At 46.1% G+C, this 12,822-nt stretch overlaps 1 protein-coding gene across 1 annotated transcript in view; it reads left to right on the forward strand.

The window, feature by feature from the left end:
- The first annotated feature begins 10,817 nt into the window (after nucleotides 1–10,817).
- LOC148517237 (alpha/beta hydrolase domain-containing protein 17C-like) overlaps nucleotides 10,818–12,822 on the forward strand; it is a 29,706-nt gene continuing 27,701 nt past the window's right edge. Inside the window, exon 1 of the mRNA XM_088478967.1 lies at nucleotides 10,818–11,308. Within this exon, the coding sequence (XP_088335093.1) occupies nucleotides 10,818–11,308 (491 nt within the window). The remainder of the gene's footprint in view (nucleotides 11,309–12,822) is intronic.

The raw sequence follows: 12,822 nt of genomic DNA on the forward strand, positions 1-12,822 counted from the left end.
GGCATCCCCTCGGGAGGGTTAGGTTTAGGGTGCAGGGAGGGGGGGTTAGGTTTAAGCCCCCCTAAGAAAGGGTTAGGGTTAATACTTACCTGGGTCGGCATCTCCACCTGCCGAACTTCCAGCGTTGGTATTTCATCCGCCGAGCTTACGTCTGGTGGTATAAGATACAGATTCCTATAAAACTATCACATTGTACATAGAAGAAAAGTAATCATGTCACTTAATACAATATAAGTGAAATATCAGTATCTTGGTGAACCAATACATATAAAATTTCTGTATTACATTAATAGTATTACAGATTAACATAGATAATAAAGCATACAAAATATTAAAGAACATTCTGTATATAATAAATCTTATTATTGCCTAAGATAAACATTGTCGGTATCATATTTAGATTCGAATCGGTATAAGGTAAAATGGATAAAAGAGAGAAAGCAAAAAGAAAAGGAAAGAAAATGGTGAAGAAGGAAAAGTTAGAAAGAGACAAAAGAGCAAAAGGAAAAAAGAATAAAAGTAAAGAATGGAGAATGTGTCGTGTACACCTGGTCCAGAACTCCATCACTAGTCATGAAGTGAAAGTAATTGGGAGGTCTTGAAGCAGCATCCTGGTCTCATACCACAATATGGATTTAAAGCACCACTGTATTTGTTTTTAAGATCATGTAAAGTGTCAATAAAACTTTCCCAAATGAAAATAAGTGTTCTGTTTTGTCAGTCTTATGAAAGGATGATTCAATCCAATCCATTCTAAAGATAAAATGTACTTTCTCTTTGAATATAGAAAGAAGGTGGGGTGGGCTGAATCCATTGTTGCAGAATGCATTGCCTAGCTGCAGCAGAAAGGATCAACAACTTTTTACAAACAAAAAGTATGGCTGTTGCTCACATCAGCTTAATGACTTTGCACAGGTGCTTGTAAAGAGCTGGGTTTACACTGAACTACAGAAAAAAAGGGATTTGCCCTCCAGCACACTGCAGCAATATCAACAAAAATACTTGAATCCTACTTAATAACAGAAATTCAGAGGTATTAGTTACATACATTTGCAAATATATGAATAAGCGCCAGGCCAGTGTCAAGGCTCCTCTATACTGGCGTCCCTAACATTATGGGGTTCACGTCCGAGGTGCAGGGAACCCCAAAGAATCTAGTCAAGGACCATCCCCAGGGCATCACACGAAAAAGGTTAAAAAGGTGATAGTGAAGTGTAAAGTATAGATGTGTAAAGATAAATCAATAAGTGTTAATACAATGAGAAAGAGTTAAAATTACATAAATAATAGAGAAATATAAAAGTGATGAAATAATATCTATGTGAATTAAGTGATGATGCCCTGAAAAAGGCCCAGCCAGAGCAACTCCGGGGGCCCCACGCCCAAATGCTCACCCCATAATAATTGTTGCTACCTAATAGTAGCACCCACTCTTGGTCATGTAATTACAAATTAATGTACTGCATGATAACAGCACATGTATAAGCCGAGAGCTGAGTCACCTAGGAGGTACCCCAGAAACCACCAAATGGCACTATACGGACCAGCTGGCTCCCTTCATGCCTCACAGAACTGCAAACAAAAAGTACGCTCACATCAGCTTAATGACTTTGCACAGGTGCTTGTAAAGGGCGGGGTTTACACTGAACTACAGAAAAAAAACAAGGTATTTGCCCTCCAGCACACTGCAGCCATATCAACAAAAATACTTGAATCCTACTTAATAATAGAAATTCAGAGAAATTAGTTACATACATTTGCAAATATATGAATAAGTGCCAGGCCAGCGTAATTATATGACCCAGAGTGGGTGCTACTATTAGGTAGCAACAATTATTTTGGGGTGAGCGTTTGGGCGTGGGCACCCCGGAGTTGCTCTGGCTGGGCCTTTTTCCAATTTTCAAAATTTGCACCAAGCTATCTGGCTGACTAAGCTAAGCGGCAGCAGTGGGCAGCACAAACACCTGGCAGTTCAGCTTTCAACATGGCACATCAGGAAACAAATGTTTTTATTATTCAAGAGAGGCCTGAGGGAGTTGGAGTATGTATGTAGTTGAAGGTATGGCAGGGACAGGAAGGGTTGATTGGTAGTAAATTTTATTTCATTTTTTGATTCCAAAGAAAATTTATGAGGGAGGAGGGGAGGGGAGGAGACATTTACAAAAAAATATTTGACACATTCACATCAGTCCTTGCCCCAGTCGAATCCTTGGGGGCCATGCCTGCTGCTGCTGTTGGGAGTGGATTTTCTCATCCCCAGAAGGTGACCAGGAAGACTTCTAGTAGTGCTTTCCACATGAAAAAGCATTTCCCAACCTGTACAGGGATATTAAAACAACATAATTAGTTAGTGGCCTCCAAACTGCCACTTAACCAGCACAAAGATATTAAGGGGTAAATTTAATTTACTAAAGTGAGAGTTTTTAGAAGTGCGTTTTAGAAGTGATGTTGCCCATAACAACCAATCATATTCTACTTAACATCACTTTCTAGAAGATAATAGCTAGAATCTGATTATTTTCTATGGGCAAGCAATATCACTTCTAAAACTCCTAAAATTTCTCACTTTAGTAAATTAATTTTACCCCCTAAGTTCTTCCGTTGTGTCTTTCTTGAGAATCCTGCACCAACTTCTGCTGCTAGGAGTGGATTTTCATCCCAGAATGGGACCAGGAAGACTGCTTTCCAAAACAATGACTGTAAAATAATCCTTTGCAGAGCTTCCACATTTCCCAACCTGTACAGGCACATTAAAAAAAACATAGTGGCCTTAAAGTGCCATTTAACTAGCACAGATATGTGGACAAGCGCAAGATCTATGATTTAACGCAGGAGTAGCCAACCCTGGTCCTCAGGAGCTTCCAACAGTGCATGTTTTCCAGGTCTCCTCACATAATCACAACTGTAATAATTAACTCCACCTGTTGATCTTTTCAAATGTGGTGCTGAGTAATGAATACACCTGTGCACCTGCTAGGTGGTCTGGAAAATGTGAACGGTTAGTAGCTCTCGAGGACCGAGATTGGCTACCTCTGATTTAATGCCTTACGTTGTGTCTTTCTTAAGAATCCTGCACCTGCTTCTGTGGCTAAGAGTGGATTTTCATCAAAGAAGGATACCAGGAAGAGTGCTTTCCAAAAACAATTTACTTAAATAATCCTTTGCAAACCTTCCGAAAAAGCATTTCCCAACCTGTACAGGGACATTAAAAAAAACATAGTTATTGGCCTTCAGTTCAACTGCCATTGTACCCACTGTCCACTTAACCGGAGCAGATATTGTGGACAAGCGGAACAGAGTAGCAAATACAACATTTAAGCATTAAGTCTTACGTTGTGTCTTGAGTGCCATGCCTGCTGCTGGGAGTGGATTTTCATGCCAGAAGGGATGAACACATTGTTTTTTCTTCCCAACGGACACAGATCTGAAGAGATGTAAATAACTACTAACAGGAAAAAGAGGCAATTTGGAGGCCCTTACACAAAACTGCCTTTGCTTTACTTGAGCTGCCCACCTTCCAGTCTGTACTCAAAGAGTTTTGAGCACAGCCGGGAACCTTGTCAGTGATCGGCCTGAGACTGCTTCCCCAAAATGTGGAAAAGATGATGTCCATCAAAATGAACTACAAATTCTATGAGAAAGACAATTACTGTCAATTACATGCAATAATTACAGAAGCACCTCTAGTGGTGGATTCCAGCAGGGACAAATTAATATTGTGATACATTTACCCAGTGGGCTGTCACAGTCATATAGTCCTTAATCTGCCCTGTTCCACTTGTCCACATGTCCGTGGTTAAGTGGACATTGGGTACAACCGCATTTTTCAGGACACTGAGGACACTTTTTCTGACGTTTCTGTACAGTCTCGGTATCGCCTGCCTAGTGAAGTGGAATCTAGACGGGATTTGGAACTGGGGACACACTACCATCAATTGTCTAAATCCCACTGCACTAATGGTGGATACCTGACGCACGTCTAACACCAACATAGCAGTCAAGGCCTCAGTTATACGTTTTGCTTCAGGATGACTGCTGTCGTACTTCATCCTCCTCGCTAAGGACTGTTGGAGGTCAATTGTTTAGTAAAAGTAGTGGTGTTCCTACTTCCTCTCTGGGATGATGAACGACTCCCAGCAGCAACAGCAGCAGCGGCAACAGTAGGCGTAGCAATGCAGGATCCTCCGGAGGAATCCCGGATAGGAGAGTCAGTCATGCCAGTGACATGGCCTGCAGGACTACTTCCGATCCTGACTAAGGAGGAAATTGACGAGGAGGGAGTTGATGGTGTGGTTTGCAGGCGCTTGGATACAACAGGACAGCTAGATTTAGGTGTCCCTGGAATGCTTACGGTCTTAGCCAAAGTTTCTGAACTTGACAGTAACTTTTTATGAACGCGCTGCAGGTGCCGTATAAGGGAGGATGTTCCTAGGTGGTTTACGTCCCTACCCCTACTTATTTCACCTTTACATATGGCACATATAACAAGACAGTTGTTGTCCGGATTTGGATAGAAATATTGCCAGACCAAAGAGGTGGAATGTTTGGTCTTCTGCCCAGGCATGACCGTGATGGGTTTTTTCATCCCACGGACAACAACTGTCTCCCCCGGAGCTTGATTTAAACAAACCACATCACCATCAGAATCCTCCTCGCCAACTTCCTCCTCAGCGCCAGCTACACCAGTATCCTCATCCTGTTGTACTTCAACAGTGACATCTTCAATTTGCATATCAGCAAGTGGACTGTGGGTGCTCCTTTCAGCACTTGCAGGGGGCGTGCAAATGGTGGAAAGAGCCACCTCTTCCCGTCCAGTGCTGGGAAGGTCAAGCATCGCAACCGCCACCACACTTGGACTCTCCTTGGGGATTTGTGATATCTTCTTAGAAAGCACAGTTCTTCGCTGTGCTTTTGCCAGCTTAACTCGTTTGATTTTTTTAGCGGGAGGAGGGCGTCCATCGTCATGTGAAGTTGAACCACTAGTCATGAACATAGGGAAAGACCTTAGCCGTTCCTTGTCACTCCGTGTCGTAAATGGCATATTGGCAAGTTTCCGTTTCTCTTCAGATGATTTAAATGTTTTTTTTAAGGTCATTTTCCTGAACTTTGTCATTTGGGATTGTATGTGCCCTCTACAATGACATTGGGCATCGGCCTTGGCAGACCACATTGATGGCATGTTATCATCTATGTCATGACTAGTGGCAGCAGCTTCAGCACTAGGAGGAAGTGGTTCTTGATCTTTCCCTATTTTATTTTTATCGGAGAAAGTTTGGTCCTCCATTTAAGTTATATTGATATATACGTGCGGCTAAGGCGCACACAAACACAGAAAATAATTTTTTATTTTTGTTGGAGACTAGTGCACTTTGTGGGTTACACCACCCTTTAAGAAATGAGCCAGCCGGCTCTTTACTTATGGGACACAAGCGCACGCTTGGCGCTGCTCCTTTGTTGATGCACGTGCCGCCACAGTGCACACAATTCACAAACACAGAAAATATTTTTTTATTTGGTTTGGAGTGCAATTTGGGGGTTACAGCACCCTTTAACGGTCAAGCCAGCTGGCCCTTTACTTATGACACAGGCGCACGCTTGGCACTACTTTGTTGATGCACGTGCGGCTACTGCGCACACAATTCACAAACACAGAAAAAAATTTTTTATTTGGTTTGGAGTGCACTTTGGGGGTTACAGCACCCTTTAACGGTCAAGCCAGCCGGCCCTTTACTTATGACACAGGCGCACGCTTGGCGCTGCTCCTTTGTTGATGCACGTGCGGCTACTGCGCACACAATTCACAAACACAGAAAATATTTTTTTATTTGGTTTGGAGTGCACTTTGGGGGTTACAGCACCCTTTAACGGACAAGCCAGCCGGCCCTTTACGTATGGGACACAGGCGCACGCTTGGTGCTGCTCCTTTGTTGATGCACGTGCGGCTACTGCGCACACAATTCACAAACACAGAAAATAATTTTTTATTTGGTTTGGAGTGCACTTTGGGGGTTACAGCACCCTTTAACGGTCAAGCCAGCCGGCCCTTTACTTATGACTCAGGCGCACGCTTGGCACTACTTTGTTGATGCACGTGCGGCTACTGCGCACACAATTCACAAACACAGAAAATATTTTTTTATTTGCTTTGGAGTGCAATTTGGGGGTTACAGCACCCTTTAACGGTCAAGCCAGCCGGCCCTTTACTTATTACACAGGCGCACGCTTGACACTACTTTGTTGATGCACGTGCGGCTACTGCGCACACAATTCACAAACGCAGAAAATATTTTTTTATTTTGTTTGGAGTGTACTTTGGGGGTTACAGCACCCTTTAACGGACAAGCCAGCCGGCCCTTTACGTATGGGACACAGGCACATGCTTGGTGCTGCTCCTTTGTTGATGCACGTGCAGCCACAGTGCACACAATTCACAAACACAGAAAATATTTTTTTATTTGGTTTGGAGTGCACGTTGGGGGTTACAGCACCCTTTAACGGTCAAGCCAGCTGGCCCTTTACTTATGACACAGGCGCACGCTTGGCACTACTTTGTTGATGCACGTGCGGCTACTGCGCACACAATTCACAAACACAGAAAATATTTTTTTATTTGGTTTGGAATACACTTTGGGGGTTACAGCACCCTTTAATGGTCAAGCCAGCCGGCCCTTTACTTATGACACAGGCGCACGCTTGGCACTACTTTGTTGATGCACGTGCGGCTACTGCACAAACAATTCACAAACACAGAATTTATTTTTTTTTTGGCACTTGGGGGGAGCACCCCTGATGGACAGAGCACCCCCTGGACAACACTACAGCACCCCTTTAGGACTGGGACACTGCACAGGACTTTGGAGTGGACACAGCCCCTATGAACAACTGACTGTACAACACAGTCCAGCCAGCCCCTATGGACTTTGGAGGAGTGAACACAGCCCCTATGGACAACAGCAGCACAGCACAACACAGCCAGCCCCTATGGACTTTGGAGGAGTGGACACAGCCCCTATGGACAACAGCAGCACAGCACAACACAGCCAGCCCCTATGGACTTTGGAGGAGTGGACACAGCCCCTATGGACAACAGCAGCACAGCACAATACAGCCAGCCCCTATGGACTTTGGAGGAGTGGACACAGCCCCTATGGATAACAGCAGCACAGCGTAGCACAGCACAGCACAACACTACACTGCACTACACTACACAGCCCAGCCAGCCCTAACTCCCACCCTCCCTCTTCACTGTCCACAGCTGAGTGAGAAAATGGCGCCGACGCGGGTACCTTATATAGGATCCAAAACCCGCGAGACCCGGAAGGCGGGATGATGACGTTTTGCCTCGATTTCAGATCCGAGTCAGGCGGGAAAAGTCGAGCCTGACTCGGATCGGCCTCGGATCGGGGGGGCTCGGGGGGGTTCGGATTTCAGAAATCCGAACCCGCTCACCCCTAATATACATATGTGTATATACACAACTAAGCACTGCAAAGGGGTTCCAGCGTCAGCACGTATCTGCAGGTTGGTGCATGCTGCTGTGATCATTGGGCGAGGGGGTGCTCCTGTGATCGTGGGGGGGGTCTGGTGTGATCATGGGAGGGGGGCACCCGCGGGGTGGTGGACTGTAGAGTGATCGCGGGAGTGGTGGGGCATCCGCGGGGTGGTGGGCTATTGTGAACGCGGGAGTGGAGGCACCCGCGGGCTTGCCTCCCAACATTTTAAGACAGCAATGAGAGAAAGGTCGCACGTCTGAAAAGAGGGTGTGACTTGTTGAAAAGGGGAGGAGTTAATGTTTTCGTCACTTTGGGGGCATGCCGAGCACCCTCCGAGATGCTGGGCAGCCCCCAGGAAGTCCATAAACAAGAGAACAGATGCCGTGCGCACGGCATCTGTTCTCCTCCTGGACACCCTTTGTTCAGTTTGTGCTTTCCCAAACTTCCCCCCTACCGCGGGACACCTCGGCCCGCGGGTGGGACAGCGGGATAGTCCCAGAAAAATGGGACTGTCCCGCTGGAAGTGGGACAGTTGGGATTTATGTGCGGGGGTGGCTGTTAATATAGCGGGAGGGGGGCACTCGTGGGGGGTGGCACCCGTGGGGGCTGGTGTGATAGTGGGAGGGGTGCACCCGCGGGGTGGTGGGCTGTTGTAATAGCAGGAAAACGGGCACTCGCGCGAGGGGGGCCTTGGTGATCGCGGGAGGGGAGGCACCCGCGGGGAAGGTTTGTGATCGCGGGAGGGGGGGCTGTTGTGATTGCGGGGGGGGTGTTGGTGCTCTTGTGGTCGTGTAGCACCTATGATGGGCAGCAATAGCTCCGCCCCCGCCTCCAGACAAATATCTGCTGCTTTACAGACACTAGAGTAGTGCCCACTTATCACACGTGGTTACCTTATTAGGGAGTTATGCTCAGCCGACAGCCAGACCGGCCCATCTTGGCATCGGCCCTTCTGGCATTTGCCAGAACTGCCAGATGACCAGTCCGGCCCTCCCCCCATGCAACGGCGTTGGAACGCACTGGCACGCCTGCATTTCGCCTACCACTCCCCATCGCCACCCACAAACTGCACTTCCTGTCAATCACTCTGTGAAGGGTCTGCGTAGTCGCTGCTATCACGGTCGTGATCGCAGTGGCCAGTTCTCTCACGCGCACTGCGATGCATACGCATGCACAGAATGCAACAATCGCCCATTGCGTGTGTATTAGCAACTGCGTTCCAATCTGAATCAGGCCCTGTATTCGGAGCCGAGTGCTGCACTTAATGCCACAGTGCAGCACCCAGCTCCTGTCACTGAGTGGGAGTCGGCACCTTGGTGTTACCCCTCGGCAGGTGACACCCGGGTGCGGTCCACCCCTTGTGATGCCACTGTGTATAGTCAGTGACAGAATCAGATTGTTTTAAACTGCTGGATGTGAACATGCTGCTGTCTTTGCCGTCCTGGAAAAAAGTACAGCAAAGGGGATCTGACAACCTGTGTAGGCATTGCCTGACTACTACTATATACAGTAGATATAATAAAGGGTGAGTGCTATAAGTGGGTTCTTTTATAGCCATATTGCTCATTCTAACGCCCGTATTCAATTTGAGCCGAGCCGCGTTAAGTTAACGCAGCCCGGACTTAACGCCGACTTCACCTGTTTTGTAGGCGTTAAAGTGTCGCGTGCGTGCATGCTTTACCCCGTATTCAATTTCAAAGTATGCGTAAACGGCACCCGGCGATACTGTAACAAGCGGAAAGTACTGTCATTTTTGGGGAAATCAGGCTGTCACCCCCCAAATGATGCTCTGACATGGGGGTTCCCTATGGTACCCCCTGATTTGGCTTGCTGAAGGTATTTGGTGTTTTTAAATGGGCTCAATAGCTGCTAAATAGCATTATTCTATACCTGATGCAGAATAGTATTTAGGAGTATTTTTCCACAAAATAACTTATCCCAGCAAATTTGGGGTACTTGAAAATGGGGGTCAGCATATTTAAAGTTGAAAAAGTGGATTTGAAAAAATCATGAAAAATCCACCTGCCGCAAACACCTGAATTCTAAAAAACACCATGGGCATACTTGGGGATCCCCCCAGAGTCAAGGTCGCTAGTTTTTAACTTTGTATCCCAACATTCTTTTTTTTTGCCCCCTTTTTCAAAGTCAATTTTTGGGGTGTCCATAAGTTTTTATCAACATTTTTTGGACACAGATTACCTTTGGGGGACTGTCTGAAGGCTGCACGGGGGTTCCCGCAACATGGCACCCCAAAACCCCAATTCTGCACTTTTTTCCGCCTGCCATTCATAGGCGATACTTTACCGCCTATTACATTGCATTGACTTTCCGCCTAGGCGGAAAATCTTTCAAATTGTATACGGGGTAAAACCAAAGCAGGCAATAATGACGTCATCGGCGGTAACTTAACGCGGAACCTGACTTAACACTTCAAATTGAATACGGCCCTAAATTTGATAAGAACTTAAGAAGCAATGTTGAAAACTTGAATTGGTGTAACACAACTGACACTGACCCAGTGATTCGCTAACAGTTATATGGAAAGTTTAATCAGAATGGTATGTGCCATGATTAGGGATGGTGTATAATATTTGGAAGTGGGTCCAGAATTACCTGCAATCAGGGCTCCAAGCACCGGTGGGGAAATGAGGGGAGCAGGGAAGCCATAGTCTTTACATGTATGACAATAATTATAGGGCTGTCATTTGTTACATGGTTGTTACATTCATTCTACATATAAACATTATGTACAACAGTTATAGAGATGCCCAATAGATATGTAACCTAGTAATATCACAATGATAGCTGTGTGCAGGGTGCTGAGACAGCAGCCCTGTAGTGTATGTGATGTCACCTCCATTCCAGTGTCTGTGATGTCACCTCCATTTCAGTGTCTGTGATGTCACCTCCATTGTCATATTACCTCATGACCACTTGGATGTTACTCAGAGAGTGTAGTGGGTTTGCAGTGCGTGTAGTGGATTATTTATTAGTGATATTAGTATTAGCTTTGTAGTTATTAGCGTTAAGTATTTTATTTTGACTTATATTTAGGATTAGTATTATAGTTAGTATTATAGTTTAGTATTAGTATTATATTATTAGGATTAGTATTATATTATTAGGATTAGTATTATAGTTAGTATTAGTAATATATTATTAGGATTAGTATTATAGTTTAGTATTAGTATTATATTATTAGGATTAGTATTATAGTTAGTATTATATTATTAGGAATAGTAGTATTAGATTAGTATTATATTATTATTAGAATTAGTAGTAGTTTATTAGGACAGGGACCCACCACCACTGCTCTGCCAGAGGATGAAGAAGATATTCTCGTTCCTTTGCGGCGGTATCGCCTCCAGATTGGCCTTTCATCCTCCGACACCTACGTACACTCTGCGGGAGATTGAGGCCCCTCCAGCCCAAGACCTGGCACAAGATGAGCAGGTGGACCCCACAGTCTGCCTACCTCCCCTGTGCAGCCTGCACCTGACAAAGAAGGCTGACTGGAAATTCTCTCAGCGGGAGCTGGATATGATCGATGTATTCCGCTGCACCACCAAGCGGGGAAACAGCCTAGGCTGCATGTATGTCCGCTGTGCCCCTGGGAGCCGGTACACGCTGCTCTATTCGCACGGCAATGCATATGACCTAGGCGAGATGTGTCGCCTGTACATTGCCCTGGGCTCCAAGATCAAATGCAACATTTTCTCATATGACTATTCTGGCTATGGGGTGAGCAGTGGCATACCAAGCGAGAAGAACATGTATGCGGACATCGATGCTGCCTGGCATGCCCTGAGGACCAGGTATGTATAGATGGAGTATATGGGTTTTGTCCAGCCCTCACACAATCTCTGCCTGACACACTGCGGGTGTTGTATGGGTGACCTGTATGTATGTGGGGGGATATGCTACACTAAAGGCACATGTGTATAGTTTAGAGGTGGGCAATAAGCCCCCAGCTGTTGAAGGACTACACATCCCAGCATGCCCTGCCACAGTTTAGCTATTTGGCCATGCTAAAACTGTTGCAAAGCATGCTGGGACTTGTTGAATCAACAGTTGGAAGGCCACTAATTGCCCACCCCTGGTGTAGTTACTACATGGAGTGTATATGCTGTGTAATGTGCTCTTATTAATCTATATACTCCACTTACACATAAACTACTTAAATAAATGTAAATGGTGTATTGGGGTCTGCTTATATAGAGACAGTGGGCATACTATTGCTGGCATTATAGTGTCTTAGCCAAAGGGCGTAACTACTGTACTGCATACTTGCCTACTTTTGAAAAAGCATTTCAGGGAGATTGTGAATGCAACACCTACAGTATGAGCGCGGCGGTAAATGTACGTTTCCAGCTACATCTGAGAGGCATGTCATAAAATTTATTTCAATCCAAATGTAAACCAGCCCCAAAGCAGTCAGTAAGATCTATTTGCTGATGAAACACAGTGATACTTTTCAGAAAATGCATGTAGCCATAGGGATCATTGGCCCTGATTCAGACCCACTCGCAAGCGGCTGTCCGCTCGCAAGTGGGTCGATGTTGTGCACTGCGCATGCGCACGACGGCTGGAGCTCCGTCGTGCGCATGCGCCAGATGCGACGAGCGAAGGACTTTCCTTCGCTCGTTGTGTCTGATCAAAGGGGGCGTGCTGTCGATGTTGATTGACAGCACGCCCCCTTTGGTGGGGGTGCCGGGGGCGTGCCTCCCAGACGGGGGCGTTCCCAAGGGAACGCCTACCGTCAGAAGCCGGCCCACTGACATCACTAGTGATGTCAGTGGGAGTGATTTTGGCTCTGATAGAGCCAAAATCACTCCGGGCCTTGCGCATGAAAAACTCAACCGCATGCTCCGGCACGCAGTGGCGATGGTCGCGATGGTCAAGACCATCGCGGCCATCAAACTGCACGCTCGTATAGGCTGTGGGTGGTGACCCACAGCTATACGAGCGTCCAGGAGAACGCTCCATAATTATGGAGGACGGCCCTCATTCAGAGCGTGCGCTCTGCTCAGAGCGTACGGCTCTGAATGAGGGCCATTGTGTCTTATAACACATGCAGAGAAATTATACTAAAGATCCCATTTAAATGTATATATCTCAGGGTTTTTTTTTATATAACAGCTTCATAATGGGGGTAAGGTGCAAACAGGGAGATTGTTAGACTCTTCAGGGAGTCAGGGAGATTACTTCTATTTCAGGGAGTGTCCCTGACAATGAGGGGGAGTTGGCAAATATGCCTCCCCAGCTTATGTAGAACACATCCCAGCATGCCCTGACACAGTTTTGCTATTTGGCCATGCTAAACCTGTTG

The sequence above is a fragment of the Taudactylus pleione genome, unplaced genomic scaffold (genome assembly GCF_031769625.1).
Source record: "Taudactylus pleione unplaced genomic scaffold, aTauple2 ptg000225l, whole genome shotgun sequence".
Lineage (NCBI taxonomy): Eukaryota > Metazoa > Chordata > Amphibia > Anura > Myobatrachidae > Taudactylus > Taudactylus pleione.